Genomic DNA, 26008 nt, shown 5'->3' on the forward strand with positions numbered 1-26008 from the left:
TTTTGCCAGTTTACTTTCCCACCACCAGTTAGGACATTACTATTTCCCCATTTCCCCTCAAGCCTTGAGTTTTGCCAGATGTTTACATCTCTGCCAATCTGATAAGACAAAACTAGTATGTTATTTCAGCACACATTTAATTATGGAGGTTAAGTATTTTTATACATAAGTAAACAGAGCCATGTGTAAAGCCTCTGATATTGTCACTCTTACTCCTTCTCTTATTCTTGGGATTTATGACTCATCATTGTCATTCTGGTCCCACATTCTTTCCTCTAGTCAGAATCTCCTCCACAGAACCCATAATTGGGTCACTTTCTCTAGCATCTATCCTCCCTCTCTGGGATGATGAGTGCCTTGCTCTGGCATCCTCTACTCCTATCTTTCCATCATTCCTCTGAATAACTCATGTTGACTTCCTAATTTACAGAGAAGAGAAATTTACATCTCAGGTCTTAAAAAAAATGCTTCTAAGGATTTTGAAACAACTTACCAATTTGATCATAGATAAGGTATGAAAATACTGAGAGATGTCCAAATTATGAAATCCAGTCTTGCTTAATTATTTCACATGGTTATTTATAAAAAATCTTTTAATTTATAGTCATATCTGAGATATGACAATGAAATAACAACACTTAAAAATATAACAGAACTGGGGCTGGCCTGGTGGCATAGTGGTTAAGTTTGTGCTCTTTCCTTCGTTGGCCTGGGGTTCGCAGATTCAGATCCTGGGCACATACCTACACATCACTTGTCAAGCCATACTGTGGCTGCATCCCACATACAAAGTAGGGAAAGATTGGCACAGATGTTAGCTCAGGGCCAATCCTCCTCACCAAAACAACGCCACCAACAACAACAGAACGACCCATCCAAATAAGTAAAAAGATCCTTATTCTGTGCCATATATAGTATATTTTGGCAATGAAATATACAACAGAGAAATATATATACATATATATAGTTTTGTGACTGAAATGGTCTCCAAAGGCATACATCAGCATCTGCCTAGTTTTCTGACAACTATTGAATTGCCCAATATTAAGATCAGTGCCATGTTTTTTAAATCAGTTTCTCCATACTCTCCTCTTTCAGGTAGCATGAGAGTCACTGCTGCCAGAGGCAATGGATGAAGCCAATCACTCTGTGGTGTCTGAGTTTGTGTTCGTGGGACTCTCCAACTCATGGGAGATTCGGCTTCTCCTCTTCCTCTTTTCCTCTGTGTTCTATGTGGCAAGCCTGATGGGAAACTTCCTCATTGTCCTAAGTGTGACCTCTGACACTAGTTTATAGACCCCCATGTACTTCCTACTGGCCAACCTTTCCATCATGGACCTGATGCTTTGCTCCTCCACAACTCCAAAGGTAATTTATGATCTTTTAAGGATGTGTAAAAGCATCTCTTTTGGGGGTTGTGTAGTTCAGATCTTCTTCATTCATGCAATTGGGGGCGCTGAGATGGTGCTGCTTATCACCATGGCCTTTGACAGATACATTGCCATATGTAAGCCTCTTCACTACCTGACCATCATGAGCGCACGAAGGTGCATTATATTTTTAGTCACTTCCTGGATTATTGGCCTTACTCATTCAGTGACTCAATTGGTTTTTATCATAGACTTGCCTTTCTGTGGCCCTAATGAATTAGACAGCTTTTTTTGTGACCTTCCTCGACTTATCAAACTTGCTTGCATAGAGACCTACACATTGGAATTCATGGTTACTGCCAATAGTGGCTTGATTTCTGTGGCTTCATTTTTAATTCTGATAATCTCTTACATCTTTATTTTGGTGACTGTTCAGAAAAAATCTTCTGATGGTATATCCAAAGCCCTCTCCACTCTGTCAGCTCATGTCACTGTGGTTGTTTTATTCTTTGGGCCATTAATCTTTCTTTATGTGTGGCCATTTCCCTCATCACGCTTAGATAAATTCTTTGCCATCTTTGATGCAGTTATCACTCCTTTTCTAAATCCAGTCATTTACACTTTTAGGAATAAAGAGATGAAGGTCGCAATGAGGAGATTATGCACTCAGGTTGTGAATTACAATAAAATCTCTTAAATATATTGAAGATATATGCATACTAGAATTTCAGATGGATATGAACTAAATAAGTTATGCTAAATTTAACCAGAATGTCACTACCTACTAGTGTGTGTTGTGTCCTGTCCTTTTGTTTCTCTCCTGATTGAATTGGGATATCAATCTCTGGACTCTGCTTATGTAAGAGACTTAAAGACTAAAGGTCTAGGCTTTCTTATCTAACCAGTGGTCTTACCTCTATAAAGTGCCAAATAGGGTTAGTATAAAAGTTAATCAATCCCTTTTGAATGTCAGAATTGTGGCTTATTGTCTATTGTATTTTTACGATGTTAAGTAAACTATCTTTCTTTAAAGCTAAATGTTAAGTTTTACTTCATCTGCTTTGTCTTACTATACACCTGACTTGTTTTCTATCTTTTCTCATTATCTCAGAATCTCTCATTTCTATCTTATCTCATTAAACTGCTAGTTTCCCTCATTGTTTTGTTGCTAATCTGGCTTTTTCAGGGTCTAGTAAGGAGACGGAAACCATGTCAGTTTTTTTGAACAGAGAAAGCTTGATATAAAGAATTATTAACTAAGTATAAAATTGTTAACTAGCTTTTTGAAAAGGAATGAACTATAAGATGTCACAACACAGCATTTGTAGGAAGCAGCTTTCAGCCCTCTGGATAGGAAATCAAGGAAGTTAGAATTATTACATCTTAAAAACAAAGAAAAAATGATTAAAACCTTGGAGGAAGGAACTATGGAGTTGACTCTCAAATATTTGGGGAAGGGATGCTGCTTGGCTGGTGTCTCTGACTTAGAGGAGGGCCTGTGGGGCAGGGACACAACTGAGGAAGAGGTGCTGCTGGGTAACACAGGTGTTCCTGGGGAGAGTGTGAAAGGAGGAGGAGTTCCTCTAGTGCTGGAAAAACTGTAATTGGATTCAGCTCCTGCTTTGGAAAGAAACCAAGATTGCTGAGGTGAAGAGCGTGGTTGGGTGATTCTCAAAGGCACAGCGAGCAGAGAGGAAGCCCTCAAGCAGCAAACAGGAAGGAGCAAGTCAGTCCCTTTTTCCTCCTCCAGGCTTGCAGTCTCCCTCTAGTCTCCTCTAATGGCAGAGCTGGCAAAAAAGAAATGTGGTTTACAGGGCCCCAGGTCCTGCATCATACAGAGTATAGACAGGTACTTTAGAGCTGAAAGATAATATAGCACATGTACTTATATAGTTTATATAGCACATGTAGTTAATTCTATAGCTTGTATATAGCTTATACAGCACATAGAGTTACTTAGAAAATTACTAAAATTCAATTAGGATCATACAGTTTTGAATGTTAAAATAAATTTTAAATCATCTCATAGATTTTCCCTATTTTAGAAAGTGTCAGGTACTGCAAAATTAACTACTTAGCTGAAGATCATAAAAGAAATATATGGAAGATCCAAATCTAGAAACTAGGTTGACAGACTCCTAGTCCTTTGCTGTTGTCTGTCATTTTAGATCTTATTTCCTCAGTTGCTGAGTCCCATGTTTCCTTTGGACTATTAATTTTTCACTGACGTGCATCTTTATATTATGCACCTTGTGACTTGAATGCCCATTTGTCAACTAGCAGAGTTTCAACAAATGTTCATGATTGATTTTCACTTAATAAATCTATTCAGCCCTAGTTTACATGTCTTTTTATGATCCTATGGTATTTTTTCTTTTAAAGATTTTACTCTTTTCCTTTTTCTCCCCAAAGCCCCCCGGTACATAGTTGTATATTCATAGTTGTGGGTCCTTCTAGTTGTGGCATGTGGGACGCTGCTTCAGTGTGGTTCAATGAGCAGTGCCATGTCTGTGCCCAGGATTCGAACCGACGAAACACTGGGCCAGCTGCAGCGGAGCGTGCGAACTTAACCACTCGGCCACGGGACAGCCCCCCTATGGTATTTTTTTAAATGAAGCTTTAGTTTTGGAATAATTTTATGTTAACAGTGAAGTTGCAAAGATAGTCCAGAGAGTTCCTATATACCTCTTCTCCAGTTTTAGTTTGAGTTTCCTCTAGTATTTTTAGCTTATGTTTCCAAAACTGAGAAATCAACACTGGTGCGAAACTATTAACTAAACACTAGACTTTACCCAGATTTCACCAGCTTTTCCATGAATATCCTTTTTCTGTTTTAGAGTGGATCCAGGATACCACATGACATTTAGTTATCATGTCTGCTTAGTCTCCTCTGATTTGTGAGTTTCTCAGTCTTACCTTGTTTGTCATGGCTGTGATGGTTTTGAGGATTATTGGTTGGGTATTTTGTAGAATGTCCCTCAATTTGGGTTTGTCTAGAGTTTTCCTCACAGTTAGACTGGGGTTCTGGGTCTTTGAAAAGAATACTACAGAGGTGAAGAATTTTTTTTTTTATTACATCTTATCATGGGGTATGTAATATTCACATGTAATATTCACATGTCATCACTAGAGATGTTATACTTGCTCTGTTGGTTTATTATCTGATCCTAATTAATGAGAAGTTACTTATTGGATGCTACTTCTTCAATTTCCATTCTTTCTTCCTACTTGAGTAGTCAATCCCTTACCCCAAGCTATCTAAGAACTAGATGATGGTTTATTATGATTTTTGCATATGTAGCATATATTTCTTGGAGGTCTAAACAAGAATTAATTTCAACTCCATCCCAGCTTGGTTGGACTATAAAGGCAAGCTGTGTACATGATTGCTTATTGTTCTCTTCCATTGTTCCTTCTTTGATTCAGTTACTTTTCGCATCTATCCATATGGAACTTATGATCACTCTCATTTTGAGTTTCCAGATCGTATACCTTTAGAATTGATGTTTTTATCTCTAATCTCTGTCTATCAATACTTAGTTTTCCTCAGCAGTTCTCATTGGAGTGTCTTTAGTAATGTAATCCCCTTAGCCAGCTCCTAGTGCCCCAACATTTTATCCAGGCTCTCTAGTCTAATTCTACTTGAGTGGGCATTTGAATATTTTGTCATGAATATTTGAAACATTGCTGTTACTGTAGCAACACAGGTGAATTAATGACTCCTCTCTGTAACTTCTGCCTGAGGTTCAGGACAGAAAAGCAGAAAGGAAAATTGTCTCCGTGCCCCAAACACCCCACCCAGATATTATTTCTGGTACTGGAATTTACTCCTCATTTAGATCAGCAATTTGATTTATTTGTATTATTTTTCTATGCCATAAAAAAGTGATTAATAAAATAATGATTACTAGTTCAAAAGTCAATGCTTACACATCCTTGGGCACGATCATAGTCACTGCTAATCTTCAGGGAGACACATATTAGGGTGTTCATTTAGTGTTGCTTTTAGTTCAGGGAAGTATTCTAAACATGCAATAAGTGTATGGCATAGGCACTAACCCATTAGAACAGATGCTTGCCACAGAGTTGGAGCAGGGCCCTGGAGACCCCTGCTTTTCCAGGCATTAACTTTTAGTAACTGATTCATAAAGAATCCTGGGGAAAGAAATTGCCTGGCAAATGGAACCTCAAGGGACTTGTGGCCATGGTTATATTCTAACCCATGGGCACATAGTTTAGAACTTTAACAACCAGTTTTATCACACAACTGCCTTCCAACTGAATGTTAATGTAATTGGATTGTGGGGGTTGAAGTTGGAGGATCATCCAATACTTATATGATCATATGCAATGGTCGTGAAAAATTTGGAGATAATCTGGCCTTAGGTGATCAGACAGGCAAAAAGTAGTGCATACCCACTATGGGTTACTATGTAGCATTTGGAAATCATAGACTAGATGCACACAGAGGAACATGAGGTAAGTGAAAAAAATGAGAATTGGAATGATATGTTAATAACATTTTTATGATAACATAAACAACAGCAGGATACATTTTAAAACATTAGATTGATTGTCTTTGAGGGAAAGGGACTGGAAATAGACATTGGAGATTAAAGGGAATAAACCAGTAAACAAGAGAGGGGCCCTCTGTAAGCCAATGCTGATAATGTATCATGAACCAAGGAATATGAGCACCTCAATCTTCTGCACCTGAGGCTGAAAAAGAAAGAGAAATAAGTCCACTTAATATTTTGTAGTTAAATTATTCATTCATATTATTCCAACCTCTGAATGACAGGCACGGTGAAGGACAATGGAATTATTTCAACGACTGAACTCTTTTGTTGAGATCAACAAATAAATATTAGGCTCCCTTGATTGCAGGAAACTGTACAAGTCATTTTGGAAGAAATAAATATAAGTTATACAAAGTCTGTGTCTTCAAAGCACTTTTTACAATGTGGTAGATTTATTATTTATAAAAGTCAGAATATATGCTATTTTTTAAATTATTTTTTTATAGTTTATTCTTTCACTTAGTTTATTTATGTATAGTGAAAATGATATTTATAAGGCTATTCCATAAAATTTGTATGAATCTCTTGGAAAGTGAATATTATCAAATTACCCAGGCACACTTTCATTCATTATGGTACAGTTTAACTTGACAAAGAAAATGACAGATACTGACATTCTCTAGATGCCAGTGTCATTCCTCCCTCCTGTACTCATTATCAACATTTCCCCTGTGTTGCTCTGATCATAATGAACATATTTTTAGGAGACCTTTTCCTTGACTAATTGACTTTAGTTTATCAGCCCCAGGTCACTGTAGCATTATTTGGTCATTATCCTCTGGGGCAGTTAATTAGATACTTTTTCTATTTATGGAAACATTTTATATACCTCTAAGTACTTGAGATAATAGTCTGTGAATAGCTATAAGGAGAGGATAAGGTAAATTGACAAAGGGGGAAAATATTAAAATAGATGAATTTCTGCAACAAGGAAAACTCAGGGAATTTTTTGCTTTTTGTATACATAAATTGAGCTTTGCCCTGGAGGCAGGAAGAAACAGGTGGTGGTGCAGCGAGATGATGAGTACACAGGAGAACAAACATGAGTGGTTGTGGGTAGGAAGAACAAGAATTAACCTTAATTTTTAGCTGGGACTTGGAAATGACTTGGAGATTCAAAGGTGCAACTGAAGATACATTGCAGTCTGGTCAGAACTAGAAGGAAGTTCCCTTGTATACTGTACCTAGGGAGTTTTAGGGAAATATGTTAGCACTGACAGTAAAGACAAATATCTGTGCTGTCCTCATAAAAAGCTTGCTGTCCGCTTTACTTCCACCTTTAGAGAACTAAGATATAAAGATGAGAAAGTACATTAGGTACAAGTGATAAGTGAAGTTTTAAAAAATAAAACCCCAATTTCATAGAATCAAAGTGGAGAAAGGATGATTGACTACTTGCTCAGGAAAAGAATGGCCAGGGATCAAACTCACCCTAAACTAAAATAACGTAGTGTCAGTTAAAAAAAGGTGATGGAAAAATAAAGAAAAAAAGTAAGAAACTAAAGATATACTGTTTAACAACACTCCTGTTATTACAACACTCCTGTTTAACAACTCCTATTAAACACTCCTGTTTAACAACACTCAACTTATTAAAATTTTTTCCTAGGTCACAGCAGTGAGATATTTGGTGGTGAAATGGGGTGGATAGAAAGAGTGACAAAAATAAAGGGATAGAAGATGGATTGAAATCCTATGAGGAAAGGCTAAAGGAAGTGAGGTGATTAAAGCTAGAAGGTGCAGATGAGTGATCTTTACTTGCTTTTATCAAGTTCAAGGATATTAAACATTTCTCTGAGAGAGTTGCTGACAACATCTTTAAATTCACAGAGAAAGAATTAAGTGGACATCGGCTTAAGTGGAAGGATGAGAGATTTTATTTTGTGGACTAATACGTTTATAAAAGCCATTATAGCAAGGAAGAACATGAGTTTGCAAGCTTTGTAAACTGAGGAAGAACTGACAAGTCTTGGATGGAGAAACAAAAGAAAGGAACTAGGTGAAACCATACTTTTAGATCTCTTCCAACTGAATAATTTAATTAATTAGGGATAAGGATAATCTCTTTTTCTTTTGTTCAAAATTTTAAAATGTAAAATTACCATGCATCTATTCCAAGAGATTGCCCAATACTAATTCCATATAGATCAAGACATTTAAATGATGATTCTATCATGCTGTGGAATCTGGGTTTGTCACATATCGATCATTTAAGTAGTCTAAATAAATGATGGCTCTAATTCATGTCATTATAATTCTTTAGAGTAATAGCCAGACCAGAACTAGAGAACTCGAAGTGGAATATCTTCTAATGGCAATGGTCACAGGAGAGCAGAACCTTTTCCATGGAGGTCTGGAATGACTCAAAGTGATCAAGCATTGAGAACGTAGCATATCCTTCTAGAAGCCATTCAGAAACTATAACTCGGAGCCTTAAATGGATAATCAAGAAATTTGAAGACTTGAAGGCAGGAGCTGGGTATGTATCCAGATCTTCTGATATTTGCTTTTTGTATTATTTTGTCTTCTTTGCTCTTCAGTGGATTTTAAAGTAAGTACATTTTGTCTTTGCTCAGCTTTAGCTTTCAATCATGAGGTCAGCCCCTCCCCTGCTGAGCTCATCTGTTCTTTACCTGTCCTCTGCAGCAACCTAAACCTTTTTCTCCTAAAATGTTTGTTCACACATAAGAAAGTTGTGGTACACAGAATAATGGCCCCCAAAGATGTCCATGTCTTAGTCTCTGGACCTGTGATTATGTTACCTTACATGGCAAAAGGGACTTCGCTGACATAATTAAGAATTGTGAGATGGGAAATTATCCTGGATCATCTGGGTGAACCCAGTGTAGTCAGAAGGGTACTTATAAGAGGAAGCCAAGAAGGTCAGAATCAGAGAGGACTTGTGATGACAGAGGCAGAGTTTGGACTGATGTACTTTGAAGAGGGAAGAAGGAGTCATGAACCAAAGAAGGCAGGCAACCTTGGAAAACGCAACAAAAGAGGTTATCTCCTAGACTCCCCAGAAGGTATGCACCTTTGCTGATGCTTTGATTTTAGCTCAGAAGATACATTTTTGCCTTCTCATCTCTAGAACCATGAGATAACACATTTGTGTGTTTTTGGCACTAAATTTCTGGTAATTTGTTATGGTAGAAATAGGAAACTAATACAAAGGCTGTTTAAGACAAAGAATTTTCAAATGGAGTCCGGTGTTCTTGATTCTAGTATAAACTCTCCCACCAATTACTTTTATGATGAGCAGGTCACTTCCTATATCTCTTTCTATATAAATTATTTCACTGGTAAAGTATGAATGTTATGCTAAATTAGGAACATCCAGTGAAAGAGTACCTCTGATGGTTTATGTCTGGCAAATTTTTATTCTTGAAGAATTGTAATTCTGTCTTTACCTCACTGCGCTGGGATCTGGCTACTGTCCTTCCATTCTTTTTCTGGACTTTATAACTCAATCATCATCCTTTCTCAGTTACAGACACAGATGTTGTCCGGCTCTTTTCACCCAGTATTTTATTTCTACCACTATTTTAACCATTCCAAATGTAGTTTGAAAAAGAAAAGAGACTGCCTTTAAGTGGCAGAGTTTATCTTTGGGGATCCAATGAATGTGTGTGTGTGTGAGTACACATGTACATATACAAACTAGGACATTATTTGTCTCAGCTTATCACATATTTTATGTTAGAAATTGATACTTTGGGGGAAGTGAACATCATTTATAAAACAAAATGATGTTTTTCCATTATGAAACATATCTAAGTTCATTTATTGACTATTTTTAATTAATAATTGATACCCCATATTTCTTTTGATGCAGAATTTTCTTGTGCAGAGCTTACTTTGTGTAGTTAAACAACTGCAGGAATGAGGCTTGGGATACTCTGATACTCCTGATTGGCAACACAAAATATACTTCTAATATGAACCTTACTGAATTATGATATACTGTCCTGACTCCAGGACCACTCTTCAGTCTCATTAATCTCTTCCTTGACTCAAGTGTGAAGTATTCATTAAATAACTGGCTGTGTTAGTAACTATTTGTGATGGTGATGACAGTGGGGACTACTCATACGAACTGAACATGACTCCCGTGCTCAAGAAGCTACAGTTTAATTGAAGGCCTGGAAATTTACATAACCATGAGAGGCAGAATGAAATAAATGCTAACAGTGCAGAGGGAGCATCGAGACTTAGGTGGATTTGGAAATTTTCACGTATGAGGTAGCATTTGAGCTGGGACATTGAAAATTGAAATTTCTGAGTTGAGGAATAGAATGACAGAATTTTGAAAGTTGAAAGAAAGAAGATTTGAATGTTTAATTGACTAATATGAATAACAGAACAGAGACTTTGAAAGCTGTATGCTGTGCCTGAGGAATTGTTAGGTCCTTCAAAGTAACTGTTGAAATCATATCCATTCACAAGAAATCAGTCAGAAGTGTTTGAAGATGACCTTATATGTTATTGAAGTTGAATACATTGGGCAGGAGTAAATAGGAGATACTCATGTAATAGTACAAGAAAGCAGAAGGGAAATAGGTCCAGAGATAGAATTACCCTGGTAGTATTAGTTTTGAAAACCATAGTGCCATATGGAAACTAGCTGACTCCTATAAGTAGAAGTCAGGTATGAATGTGATGAAGATTATTTGGCTGTGTGAGATGTTAATATAATAATTTTTTCATGGACTGGAGGCTTTCTTTCTTGAATACGAATATTTGTCTAGGTAATTCTTATGCATTTTCTTTGTCCTTTAGGTAACATGAAAACTGATCCCGGTGTGTGAAGCAATGGATGGAAGGAATCATTCCACAGTATCAGAGTTTGTGTTCCTGGGACTCACCGATTCATAATACCAGCTTCTCCTTTTTGTCTTCTCCTTTTTGTTCTACTTTGCAAACATCATGGGAAACTTTGTCACTGTGTTCACTGTAATCTTGGATGCCCATCTGCCCTCCCTCATGTATTTCTTCCTGGCCAAACTCTCAGTCATTGACATGATATTTTGCTCAATCACAGCCCCTAAAATGATTTGTGATATTTTCAAGAAGCACAAAGCCATCTCCTTTTGTGGCTGTATTACCAAGATCTTCTTTAGTTATGTCGTTGGGGGCACTGAGATGGTGCTGCTCATAGCCATGGCCTTTGACAGACATGTGGCCATATGTAAACCTCTCCACTACCTGACCATCATGAGTCCAAGAATTTGTCTATACTTTTTTGTCACTTCCTGGGCCATTGGCCTTATCCATTCATTGTTTATGTTAGTTTGTGGTTAAGTTGCCTTTTTGTGGCCCTAATGTGACAGTTTTTACTGTGACCTTCCCCGGCTCCTCAGACTTGCCTGCACAAACACCCAAGAACTGGAGTTCATGGTCACTGTCAATAGTGGGCTTATTTTTGTGAGATCCTTTGTCTCGCTGGTTATTTCCTGCCTCTTCATTCTGTTCATCATTTGGAAATATTCTTCTGGAGGTTCGTCTGAGACCCTCTCCACTTTGTCAGCTAATATTACTGTGGTGGTTTTGTTCTTCAGGTTACTGATGTTTTTCTACACATGGCCTACTCCCACATCACACCTGGATAAATATCTTGCCATTTTTGATGCATTTATCACTCCTTTTCTGAATCTAGTTACCTACATATTCAGGAACCAAGAGAAGAAAATTACAGTGAGGAGACTATGTAGTCATCTTGTGCATTACGGGAAGATTTCATGAACGGATGGCTGTGAAGATATGGAACTATAGGTTCTCCCTCGTGCTGGTTGCCTAAAAGACATTATGAAATTTCAGATAAATACTCAAGACTTAGGTATGTTATATACCTAGAAATCTACTTTTTATTAAATTATGGTATCCACTTCACCATTAAATTAGAAGTGATGTTATTCTTTTACACTCTGTACATCAAAGTGTTTAAAACCAAATTATATGTCCTTTGTAATCTACATGGTCTAGGAGAGGGCCATGTAAATGAGGAAATAATAATATTTAATCTTCTTCCTAGAGTGGACAGATTATTCTATTGATAGACAAACCATGCATTCATATTATCTTTCATCTGCTTATTACCTATCTTGATTTTAATTCTCTTTGTTCCAGCTTTGTTTGCTTCTAATTTCCCCAGTTCCTTCATATTTTGCCTTCTTATCATGTTTGTCTGTCTGGCAGTCTGGGAAATTGTTACTCCTATGTGAGAATTTTAGAATTTAAAGTTAGAATGGATTGCCATAGCCATTAGTTCTAATCTCCTCAGTTGTATGTGATAAAACCGAGGAATTGTGAAGTGACTGTAATTTCCCCGAGGGTCTAAAGCCAGAAATCACCAGAGTGAGCCAGGCATCAGAAACCATGCCTCTGGTAGCCGGGTCAGTGCCTTTCACTTTCAAATAAATTTTGTATTTGAATTTCTGCTCACATTCCACTCTTCCAGATTTTTCCTGTAGGACAATTTGAAGAGGGAGATTTTCACCTCTCTTTTGTATTCTTCTTCTTAGTAAATTTTCATTAGTATTTAGCATATCTTTACCATTTCTCAATATTTTCCTAATTTCTACCACTGCCATACATTTCCCTGTTCTAGTCCTATCAAAGCCAAATTTCAAATGCTTTTAATCATGAAAAAAATGCATAAAATTTATTATTCAACAATATCCCTTGGTCTACAGTGGAGGTCAGAGAGATGTTTGATTAAATTCTATTTTGTAGAGCTGAAATCCCCCAAATACTTACAATTAATGATGTTCTCTCTTTTGTGGAAAACAAATGTGTTTGGTGAATTATGTACTCCTTCAGTAAGTCACACTAACATCATTGTGCCTCTCCCAGAAAGAAAATATTACAGCAAATAGAAAATGAACCATTTGTAAACTATGTTTGAAGGCTCTTTTCCTGAAATTGTGCAGTCTATTATTTAACATGCTTAAATACTTTACAGGAGGTGGGTCTGAGGCACAGAAGATGGGTCACCTCATACTTGTTCGAATGGCTTTTGTCAAAATGAAAAGAGATTAATGCTAGCAAGGATATGGAGAAGAAAGAGTCCTTCTGCACTGTTGGTGGGAATATAAGCTGGTACAGTGACTATGGAAAACAGCATGGGGTTCCTCAAAAAATTAAAACTAGACGTACCATATGATCTAGCAATCCCACATCTGGGTATATATCTGAAGGAATGAAATCAGTATCTTGAAGAGTTATCTACACACCCATCTTCATCGCAGCATTATTCACAGTAGCTAAGATATGGATACAATGTAAATGCCCTTCAACAGATGAATGGATAAAAAAACAATGTGTATATATACACACAATAGAATGTTATTCAGCCATAAAAAGGAAATCCTACCATTTACAACATGGATGAGCCTGGAGTGCATTATGCTAAGTGAAATAAGCCAGACAGAGAAAGAAAATGCCGTATGGTATCACTTGCATGTGGAATCTAGGGAAAAAAAGCCAATTTTATAGAAACAAAGAATAGAATAGTGATGGTCACGGGCTGGAGGTGGGGGATGGGGGATGATATAATGTAGGTCAAAAGGTACAAACTTTCAGTTATGAGAATAATGCATTCAGAGAATCTAATGTATAGTACGGCAACTATAGTTAATAGTACGCTATTGTATACTTGAAAGATGCTGCAAGTAGATTTTACATAGTCTCACCACACTCAAACACACACACACATACCCTGTTAACTATGTGAAGTGATGGATGTGTTAAATTTCTTGACCTTGGTAATCACTCCACAACAACAAATCATCACATTGTAAATTCAAAGATATACAATCGTATTTGTCAATTACTTCTCAATAAAATGGAAAACATTTTTACAAGTTCAATGTTCTGGGGCATACCAGGATGTCCTCTTCAAAGTAAAGGAAAAATTATTGCCTCTTGCGCCTCCTATCATTAACAAGGAAGCACAATGACTGGTAGATTTCTTGTATTTCTGGAGGGAGCATATTCTATACCAGGAATGTCACTCTAAACCATGTACTGAAAGACATGAAAGCCTGTCAGCTTTGAGTGGGGTGCAGATCTGAAAAAGTTTTTTTACAGTTCCAGATTTTGTGCAAGTAGCCCCTCCTGTTGCACCATTCTACATAGCATACCTACTGGTATTAGAAAAATTGGTAGTGAGAAGAGAAAAGATCTGAGACTTATAGTAAGAACCACCAATTGGATAATCACAACACAAAGTTTTAAGTTCTGGATCAACCATTTCCTAAGGATTATAGAGTAATTAATATGCAGCCATGAGATGCCACAAAACATCGCAACAAACTGTGGACCCACATTAAAGAAAAGGAGGTGTGAAAATTAGCACCTTGGATCTACTGGCCCTATCACATACTGCACCAACCAGAATCTGCTGGTCTAATAGAGCAATGGAATGACTTATTGCAGGTGTAGCTGAAGCACCAGCTTGGAAATTTTGATTATATATATATAAAATATATATGACTTGATGCTTAGTCCCCATGGGGTAGCATACATGGGTCTAGAACCAGGATGTGGTTAGGAAGTTTGAGTTTCCCATCCTCGGAACTCTGGGCACTATGGGTTTAGAAGTCCTGGTTTCAATAACAAGAGGAAACATCGCCATCAGGGACACAATAAAAATCCCATTAAATTTTGATTTATGGCCATTGCCCAGGAAATTTAGGCTTCTTGTACCAAGATAAAACAGAAAAAAGGAATCACGATCCTGGCAGGTGTAATTGATCATTAAGAAGATGTAAGGCTACTGTTACACAGTGAGAGTAGAGAAGATACAGGTTGGTACCAGTTGATCCACATGGGTGACATTTAGAACCCCCTTAGCTGATTTTGATGGTAGATGCACAAATGCATCAGCCACAGCTTGAGATAGCATAGTAAACGGGGAATTGGAGTGCTCATGATGAAGGTGTAGGTCACCTTATCAACTGAGCCAACTAGGCCAACAGAGTTGTCAGCTAAGGGATCTAGACCATACAGTAGAGGAGGGATATGAGTACCAGTTGTGGTCTCACTACCCATTTCATTAGCAGATGTTGTAACTCATGCAATTAACTTTCCTCTGATAAGATGCTGACAGGATAAGAGGCTCACCAAAGTCCTAAAGGAGCTGCTCCTAGAACTCAAATGAATAAGGAGATGCAAGTGGCTTGTGGGTGGATGTCACGTATGCTATGTCTGCTAACCGTATTCCCTCTTAAGGGCAGAAAGATTTATTCAGATGAGAAATTTTGTTCCCCAAACTGTTGAGAGTGTTGTTGTCTGACATTTCTCATCAGTTTGACCCTTTTGGCATGTCCTTGGCTAAAGAGAGCTGACATACCCAAGGCCATACTCACTTTCTATGTTAGTTTCTATCCAATGGTTGGTTATCAGTCCACTTGGGACAATTCTTGAATCTCATTCCAGGTTCAGAGCTCCCTGTGTGTTTGGCTGAGGCCTGATTGTAACTGTACTGTCATCCAAGTTCTTCTTCTGCATCCTGCTTAATTCCTTACCTCCAAATAGAATCAATCCTGGTAGCACCCCCCAACAAGCTTCTTGTGTGCTGATCTTCGTCTCAGAATCTGCTTCTCTGGGAACTCAAACTTTGACACAATTGTCCTGATCCTTCTCCTCTTACTTTCAGAGGGTGTACTTGAAGGTTTTGCTATCTTATGGAATATTATGTTTGTCCATTATTCTACTGAAATCATCCTAATCAGACCTCATGAGCTAGAAGTAATAAGTACCATAGATACCATAGTACAACATGTGTGTGCCAGATGATAAGAGAAATGCATCAAAATTTCGGGGACCCTCCACATCAGTGACATCTCCGAGTAGTTTGGGGCATTCCAAGGCATCTCCTCTAAAGTTTCTGCACTCTGCAATACCCATCAGATAAATAAGTCCAATCCTTGGTGAATTTCTTTGTATTTCAGAGGCAACATATACCGTCCTTGAGTGTGTTGCTTCAATCTGTTTATTGAGTAATTCATAAGGCTGCCAGTTTCAAAATGTGGCTGGAGCAAGAAACGGCATTGTAAACACTCTGGAAGGGGAAAGTCGTCTGTATGAGTAGGAGGCTCAGACTCCCATGGCCGTCTTCTCTTTCATTACCCTTCTCTCTTTGGACATTGGAAATTCTGTATGACTAATTGAGAGTGGTAAAAATTGAAGTCCATTAGCTATATGACAAAATATTAGAAAGTTCTAAATCAAGGTAACAAAATCTTGAGTACATTATGTTCTATGCAACTATCCATCTGCACAGCCTAGTTTATAAATAGTTATGCATGTTATGCTGGCATCAGAACTAAGTAAATGGCTATTGCATTAAACTCTATTAAGAGATTGCCTTGAAGGATAGTGGTGAAGGTAAACTCTTCTAATGAGAAGAACTTTAGGGAATACCTTTGGTTGCACACTTTCCTTGGAAGAAAAGATAGCTTGTGGTATAGATCTTACTAAATTAAGACAGGCCTAATGGTTTTTTTGGTTGTTCAGGGCCTAAGAAAAATAAGTTTATAATATTATTGGCAGGGAGTTCTGGGGAGAGGTATGTAGCTGGACTTCTCAGAAAAGCACAGAGAATGACAGTATTCATGCTCATGTAAAAGCCTGTTGGAGGTTTTTCACTGAGTGGGAAAAAGATGACCGGCCCCTGTGGATGTCAGTCATCCTCTTTCCCTCACTGTTCTAGAACTGCTTAATTGGCACTAAAGGTGACCACAGTAGCATAGTTGACGTTGCTGCATTTAATGAGCAACATGAGTTTCCCCTCGCTAAGGCTCATCTGCCTATCATCACTGCTGAGTGCTGAAGTTGCAAATGCAAGAGTAAATGGTCGGCACCCTGTATAGTACCATATCTCACCCTACTCTGGGAAGACTAGCTGTCTACTTTGTGGCAGGTTGAATAGAGTTAAAGCTTTCTCTTATGGAATAGGGAGATGTTTATCTTCATAGGGACATTTATCTCTATCTCTCCATTTCTAATCTCACTTGATAGAATAACAATTATATATATATACATACACCTTGTAAATGTTCATTTTACTGATAAATATAAATACTTAGAAATTATCAATTATAAATATGTATATATTATTTATAAATTTTAAGTAAATAGATAAATATGTTATATTATAAATATATAAAATAAACAGTAAATATATATATTTATAACACATACATAATATATGTGATAATATAGAATATATTTATATAATATAATTTTTCTGTCCATCTCTGTATCTATTTATTTATTTTAGGCACTGCTTTGTCTTTCCCAGCCATGGTGCTGCTGCCAGCACTACAATTTATTGATTCATAGAATACCTTTACTGTCTTATCTGTTGCTATGGTGTCACATAAAATATTGCGTCTGGACATAGTTTTATGGGAAGTTAAATGTGACCATGAGCTTACATTCAGAGCACTCACTGGACTTACTCATGCTCAAACACGCAGAAACAATTCACTCGATGGACTAGTGGAATGGCCCAGAGAATGCCTAGCTTTTGTACCAACTGGAGGTGAACATCTTACAAGTTTAGGATGCCGTCTATTTGATCCAGTACATATTTTAAACCAGTGGCCAATATACAAATTGCTACCTGTCTTAAAGTTGGAATGTGTAAACCCAAGGTGGAAAAAGTCACTCTAGCAGTAAGACTAAATAAGTTACTGAGGAAATCAACGCTTCCTATTCTTTGAACTTTGAACTTTGTGAACTTTGGTTTAGTAGGTTTGTAGGTTCTAGCTCCCCAGACAGGAATATTTCCAAAGGGGACACAGCTGAGACTAGCCTTTGATCCCTTGGAGCTCCTCATGTCACTGAACCATCAGACAGAAAAGGACTTCCTCTGACATTTGTGGGCATGGAGGCAAGAGTAAAAATTGAAGTCCATAAAGTATACGTGGAAATATTTGAAAGTTATAAATCAAGGTAACAAAATCTAGAGTACAGTATGTTCTGTCCATCTATGTTGATAAACATGTATGTGATAACTATGTATATACATCTCCACTAAATGCTGGGAAACCAGGCTTGTGGACTTGGGGAAGTTTGAAAAGAAATTCTTGGGCTTTAGGTACTAGAAGGATGGGCATAAGCTTCAGGTAAACATATCTCTTTGTTTCCTTGAAATCTTCACATCATGGTGAAGGACATGAATGGGAAGGGGACATTTTCGGGTCTTCTGTAAGATGGGGACCAGGGTAGGGGAGTCTCTTATTTGGGTCTAAGAATAGTACTGCTTGTCAGGTTGACAGGCTCCAATTACTAGGGGGAAATTTGGTTCCTATTTCACAATGGGAACAAGAAGTATTAAGTCCAGAACTCAGAGGCATTATGGGAGTGCTTAGTGCTACTGTGCCCATTACTTCCCATCAATGGAAAATAATGACATCCCATTAAACAAAGGATCATCTCAAGACAAATATCCTAGAAGAATGAAGTTTTTTCTTCCCACCAGGTAGAGTACACTGTCCAGACTACGTACTGATGGAAGATGAGGTGAAACAAGGGAAATTCTGTTATAAAAATAGACCTCATGACCAGCCATACAAATGGGGCTTTTGATAGCTATGTTTTATATTAATTGTCTTTTTCTTTCCCCTGTTTCCCTTAGATAGTTCTTATGAATTACACTGTCAGAGGCTAATGTTTTGGGTTTAGATGACTCTGCAACAATATAACAACTAATTATTCTTCTATGATGATCACTTTCTTCTATCTTGCTGTTATCTTTCCTGCCCTGTTTGTCCCCTGGATAAAAGAAAAGAGTGGATGCAAAAAGAAAAAGAATAGCTTCCATTTGCCCCTCCAGTTCCACTCAACCATTCTCTAGCTGTCTTTGTGCCTTTGTTAAGCTCTTTGCCAGTTACCTAGTTTGAGTGTGCCACTTTTTGTTCTCGCAAGTCTTGACTGATACAAGTATACCAAATTGAAGGTCAAAATCCTTGTTTTCTCACCTAACTATCCCACTGTCCTGAAGTACTTATCAAAAAAGTTTATTGTTTGTCTGTTCGGTTACATAGAGATATTTATACAGTAGTTTCCCCTTATCCACGGTTTTGCTGGCCACAGTTTTAGTTACCTGCTGTCAACCTTGGTCTGAAAGTATTAATTGGAAAATTCCAGAAGTAAAGAATTCATAAGATTTAAAATGGACGCCATTCTGAGTAGCCTGATGAAATCTCACACCATCTCACTTTGCCCCACCCAAGATGTGAATCATCCCTTTGTCCTTTCATATCCACGATGTATAAGCTATTCGCCCATTAGTTACTTAGTAGCTGACTTGGTTATCATATCGACTGTGGCTGTAACACAGTGCTGGTTTTCAAGTAACCTTTGTTTTCTTAATAACGGCCCCAAAGGGCAAAAGTGGTGATACTGGCAATTCGGATATGCCAAAAATAAGTCCTAAAGTGCTTCCTGTAAATGAAAAATTCTCACTTATTAAGGATAGAAAAAAATCTGAACCTGAGGTTCCTAAGATCTAAGATAACTTTTATTACAGTATATTGTTATAATTGTTCTATTTTATAGTTATTGTTTTTAATCTCTTACTGTGCCTAGTTTATAAATTTAACTTTATCATAGGTATGTACACATGGAAAAAACATAGTGTATATAGAATTCGATACTGTCCGCAGTTTCACGGACACACTGGAGATCTTGGAATATATCCCCCCACAGATAAGGGAGGACTAGTGTATGCCAAAGAAACACACTATACATGCTGTTTTTCCACCCAGAGTTTCATTGAACAGTGTGTTATCATCATCTTTAACTATATAGAGTTTGAACTTAATTTTCAATGGCTTAAGAGAATTCGACTGTATGGAAGTATCATACCTTCTTTAATTTATGATCTGTTGATACCTGTTTCAGTTGTTTCATTCACTTTTAAGGTCTATTCACCAGAATGATCTTTCACATAGCTAAATCTTTGTACACATCCATAATTAATCAGACTATCAAAATATAAAAATGAAGTCTCGTGTACGTTCTTTTACTATTTAAATTAGACTAAAAAATCAAGCACGTTGGCTTTTTTGGAGATGATCAAGATGATTATAGTAACTTTTTTGAGTTAATATTGATGTTTTCAGAAATTAATTCTTATGTGTAATTACCAATATTTATAAAATTTCCAATAAAATAGCACAAAGATATTAAAAATATTCTACTCTTGTGTTCCTCTTCTTCTCCAGTGTCTTATTATGAGTTTTTAGATCCTTTGTTTGCTCTGATCAAACCAAATAGCTCTCTAGGGGCAAAGTCTCCTGATCCATGAGCTTCTTCTCATTTATCATGTTTTTGCAGAATCACTTGGTAACTGTGCTCTTTAGCTTTAATTAGCATTTTTTCTTCTTATGGCAGGATTTTATATAGCTCTTTGTGTTGGAGAAGACAGCAAAATCACAGACTCCCTGAAGATGCTGTTCTCTTTTTTACAGGTAAAATGGAAAGATGAAAATAAATTTAACAATGCAAAGACCAGGTTTAGTTTCGGACATGATTTTGTTGTTGGAGTTGCTATGAATATGAGTCATATCCTCATGCGCCTGAGTGTTTTCTTAAAGCAGATTAGATAGCCTCCAGAATAAGGAAAGGAATAGTACAGAATAATCGTGAGAAAGCTTATTGACATATTAGAAAAGTTTAACTGACCTGAGTATTAGCTAGAATCACATTGTGCCTAGGGTAATGTGAAAGATAATAGAAAAAGCCAAATGGCTTTGCAATATTTTGGATTCAGCATAGGTTGCAAGTAATCCCTCTGCTCCCAACACTGATTAATTGAATGATTCTCACCCTATGCCATTTGATAAACAGGCAAGAAAAATGATGACACATGAAAATATTTTAAAAAGCAAGGGCAATTGTATTTTTCTATCCATTAGCTTTTTAAAAGAGATGAATATAAACTGACCATCTGCTGTGAAAAGGGAAGCACATTTATTAGGAGCTTGCCAAGTTTATAAGTTGGATAAGGATTTCATAGATATCCCAATAGAAATAAAAGGCATGGAGACCAAAAACTCCAAAGCTGAATAGCTAATTTCCAGTGTATAATGTCATTTTAAAATCTGGTGTGAAAAATAAAAACAAAAAAACTTAAAACTACCATGAGATTGAATTAATTTTCCTGGTCTCTATGTGGTTTAGAATTAGAGTGTTTTGTGTTAATTTTATCTGTAAGCCATAAGTAGAAGAAATAAATGTTTAGAGAAGACTGATAAATGAGAAATCTTTTGCATAGAAGGGAGGAAGTGAGAAAGAGATCCTAAGAGGAAATATAAAAACTATGAAGTTTGTTGAATGCTGCAAATAAAAAGTTAAGGGGTGACTTAATTTGTTGCATTTACGTACATAAAAGGTTATTTGAAAAGGGCACAGAATTTTCTATATTTCCTTCAGTTATAAAAAAGTAAAAGTAGAGGTGGTCTTAAATTAGAGGAGGTAGAATTTTTGGGGGGCATAAAGAAAGTTTTGTGGCAATTTAAAAAATAAAAATGAAGAAATTGTGAGCTGAGGGAGATGTTAAACTCACATTATTTTTAAATTGAGGAGGACATTTATTTGGATGATGAGTTTGATTAGTACCTTGTTCAAATCCGACAGCTGTCTGTAAATCCCTTTGAACATGTTGGCTTTATTATCTGGAACCTCAGTTGCCAGTATTTCCTTCATCTATAAAGGAGTAAATGTATGGGAATCTATTTGGAAAGTTAATCACTTCTATATGGATCAAGAAAAAAGATTAATCACAACAGGAGGCAAAGAGTTGGCCTTGTTTTTCGCATCTTGTTTACTTAATTAGTTAAAAAATTATAGGTATAATTAACATGTTTAGGAAAAGTTATGTCAAAGCACAGCCAATGTATAAGAGAAGAAGATTTCAGAACACTGTCAGTTAGGAGAGTTCCCCTATGAGTATTTCATGATTTTTAGGTGAATAAACATCATGTCCTTGTGTATTCACTTAGAAACATATCTATGATTTTGCTCTGGACTAAGATTTGAATGCTGAGTCTGTCTCAAGGGACTTTAAAACTGTGATGACCCAAACTTTTCAAGTTTCTACATTCCCTGGTACTGAATGGATATGTTGTCATCATTTTAGTACATCTAGTTTCCATGTTTATATCTTCTTCCTTAAATCACTTTTCCTAAAATTCTAAGTTGTTACCTGGTTGATGGGGATTGGAGAGCCAAAAGGCAAATAAATTCACAACTTGTGTTCATAGTTTATAAAGGCTTATGGAGAAACTCTCCCAAAAGCCTTAGTACTAAAAGACACCTGGAGATATAGTACTATAATTTGTTCACAATTGTAGAATTTCTGAAGAATGGCTCCCAAAAGTCATGCAATTCATACCTCATAAACTACATTTACTTAAAGTAAGTTTTATTCTTCTTTTTCTGTTATTATACACATACTTTCCTAAACTCATTTTTCTTTTTAGATTTTCCCTTTAATCTTATTTATTTCTTATGTTTGTCTAATCCTTCTTCACTTTTATAATCGTGCATTTTTTATATTTCTTTGTTTAGGAACAATGCACAGTCTCTTTACCCATCTTCCTTAATTATATAATTATGCATATGTTTAATCATCCAAATACACTTTCTTCTATGTTCCAGCAAATATTAATTCCTGAAATGTTAACATATTTTTATTATGTACCTGGTGTATTTCTAAGTTGTGGGATACATTGGATAACAAGACAGATGTTGTCCTTAGCTTTACGGGAGTCGGAGTCCCATCAGGAAGGAGAAGTAACAAAGATTCAGTGAATTACAATTGTAGTAAGTACTACCAAGAAATACAGTGTTTCTTGAGAGTAAATGTATTCAATCTACACTAAATGGTTTTTATTTTAGCCACTAAAAGAACATGAATATTACAATCTACTATTATTATGTACAAGGAATAGTCATAATATGTTATTGAAATATCTTTTAGACACCAAAATTTGATGCTTTCTCTTAGCCAATACCATGTTCTATTGTTGTTATTCATTCACTTATCTCATTGTTGACAACTACTACTAACAGGTGAGAGGAAGGGAAGAAAATTAACACTTACTGAATATTTATATATTAATACGTACACATTTAATACATGATTACAAAACTTTATTATGTCCCTGCTACGGACTCTGAAAAGGTAGTGTTTTTAACTGCAATTTCATAAATAAATTGAGGTTCAAGAATTTAAGTAGCTTACTTAATATCAACTTGTCAGTGGCTGAACCATATCTAAATAAAGCTAAAATTACAAGATAAGGTGATAAGTCCTACAATAGAGGTTTGAACAAAATGCTTTTCACTACACTGTTATGCCCACCATAGTTTTAAGCTTCTCAGATCATGTGGTAAGTACATTAGGGCAGTGCTTCTGAAATTATCTTTGGTGAAAAAACAGGGCTTATTTTCCAGTCCTTCATAGACTGATACCTTAGTAAATGCAAACTCACATACCTGGGTCTTGCTGTGGTGTAAAATTGCTAGAGAAGTTTCTAAACACTAGCTCTCAATATCTGCATGTAACAGGATACAAACTTGGAACAGAGAATTTGTGGACTTGCACCTCTGTGTGGACCACTTCTTTGTTGCTTCAGGGAATCCACATATGAATATGTCCTAAGCCCTGCCTTTGAGAAGCTTGCAGTTTGCTAGGTGAGTTAGAACTGTACTCGGTTTACTAAAATACAAGAGATAGTAAAATAAATGCTAGTAATATAAAGAAAGACATCACAAAAATGATTGAAATTTAGTAAACCTTGAAGATAAACATGTTCAAAGGATGGGGAGTCAGGAGGAAGTGTCTGTTTGCCAGAACACGGCATGTAGTCTTGGAACTGGATGGAATAGTTGAGAAGTGGTAAAAGAGTTTTGCGTGACTGAAGCCAGGCTATATTAGTCTCAAATCAAAAATCAAAAGAATTTTGGGCTGAATTCCTAGTACCCATGTTGACCAATCTGGTGTCTCACGAAGAACATCATATCATCTATCCTGGGAGGAAGCAGAGGGGTATTAAACGCAGAGAAAACATGGTGGTTATGCTAGTAATAATAAAGTAAGACTTCATAGATGTGGTAAACATTTAAGAAATATTTAAGATGAACATGTTCCCAGAAGTGTGGTCTGGGAAGAAGAGAAGAAGGGTCTGTGTGCCAGATGAAGGCTTATAGGCTTAGAAGGGTTCGCAATAGTGATGAGTTCTACGCGACTAGGGCCAGGTCGTATTAGTTTGAATGAAACATCAAAAGATTTCAGGTTGAATTTCTGTTACTCCTGTTAACCACCTTGTATCTCATAAGTAGTATCATGGCATCAATCCTGGGAGGAAGCAGAGGTTATTAAATGCAGAGACCACTTGGTGATAGAAAACAGTGCCACGTGACAGCCACTAATTTCTCTGTGATCCCGTTTTGGAGGCCGTGAGCATATTTGGACAGTGTTAATGCAAAAGTAGAAGTAGACTTTCACAGCCTTGACCTTTACTCTTCTATAACATTAACAAATATCATAATTTACATTTTCAGGTAGCAATACTGACCAAGATAATGGATGGAGACAATCACTCTGTGGTGTCAGAGTTTGTGTTCCTGGGACTCACCAATTCCTGGGAGATCCAACTTCTCCTCTTTGTGTTCTCTTCCACCTTTTATGTGGCAAGCATGATGGGAAACTCCCTCATTATGCTCACTGTGACCTCTGACCCTCACTTACACTCCCCCATGTACTTTCTGTTGGCCAATCTCTCCTTCATTGACCTGGGAGTTTCTTCTGTCACTTCTCCCAAGATGATTTATGACCTTTTCAGAAAACATAAAGTCATTTCCTTTAGTGGCTGCATCACTCAACTCTTTTTCATCCATGTCATTGGTAGCGTGGAGATGGTGCTGCTCATAGCCATGGCCATTGACAGATATGTTGCCATATGTAAGCCTCTCCACTATCTGACCATCTTGAGCCCAAGAATGTGCATCTTCTTTTTAGTGGTTGCCTGGATGACTGGCCTTATCCACTCCACAGTTCAATTGGCTTTGGTGATAAACTTACCCTTCTGTGGTCCTAATGTGTTGGACAGCTTTTACTGTGATCTTCCTTGGATCATGAAACTTGCCTGCACAGACACTGATCGACTAGAGTCCGTGGTCACAGCCAACAGTGGATTCATCTCTGTTGGCACCCTCTTCATGCTGATCATTTCCTATATCATCATCATTCTCACTGTTCAGAAACACTCTTCAGCTGGTTCATCCAAGGCTCTGTCTACGCTGTCAGCTCACATCATTGTGGTAGTCCTTTTCTTTGGTCCTTTAATATTTGTCTTTACACGGTCATCTCCCTCTCTACACCTGGATAAGTTTCTGGGTTTCTTTGATGTAGTTTTCACTCCTTTCCTGAATCCTCTCATTTACACATTCAGGAATCAAGAAATGAAGGTGGCAGTAAGGAGAGTATGCAGACAGCTAGTGAATTACTGGAAGATCTCTTAAATGATGCCTCTATTGTGAAGAGCCTTTGTTGATTATTGATGTTCATTATTGATGGTCAAACTCAGACAGAAACTTTTCTTTGCCCCACCTTGATTTGATTATGCACACTGATATTGAGTCTATTCTGTCTTTCACTCAGGAGGGAGGGACATTCATTTCTGAAAAGAGAGAAGGATTTGCATATGACATATTTATAATCAAAGATTATAACAATGTTGAGTACCAATTCCTAAGGAATAATATGTATATGATGTAATTATTAGAAATACGAAAGAGGGCAGGCTTTTCTAAGACCTTCAGAACAGGGAGAACTCACTCTCTTTTTTTAACAGGCATCTGTCTCACAGACAAGAATTCAGTGTTCAGTGGGGATTGGCTAAGGGAGGAATGAACTGAGCGTTCATATTGTGTGTTGCAGCTTGCTCACATTCTACCCCTCCTTTGGGTCTCTGCCAGGACTATGTAACTAGGGCAGAATCTTTGAAAGGACACACATAGAATCTTTGGGAACACACA

The 26008-nt window shown here is 37.0% G+C and overlaps 1 protein-coding gene and 2 pseudogenes across 1 annotated transcript; all 3 read left to right on the top strand.

Moving 5' to 3' along the window:
- OR4F6DP (olfactory receptor family 4 subfamily F member 6D, pseudogene) lies at positions 1129-2067 on the top strand (annotated as a pseudogene).
- OR4F90P (olfactory receptor family 4 subfamily F member 90, pseudogene) lies at positions 10763-11692 on the top strand (annotated as a pseudogene).
- OR4F14Q (olfactory receptor family 4 subfamily F member 14Q) lies at positions 24554-25492 on the top strand. Its single transcript, NM_001391526.1, is given in 1 exon segment — positions 24554-25492. A coding segment is annotated over 1 exon segment (939 nt).
- The last annotated feature ends 516 nt before the right edge of the window (positions 25493-26008 follow it).

The sequence above is a fragment of the Equus caballus genome, chromosome 1 (genome assembly GCF_041296265.1).
Source record: "Equus caballus isolate H_3958 breed thoroughbred chromosome 1, TB-T2T, whole genome shotgun sequence".
NCBI lineage: Eukaryota > Metazoa > Chordata > Mammalia > Perissodactyla > Equidae > Equus > Equus caballus.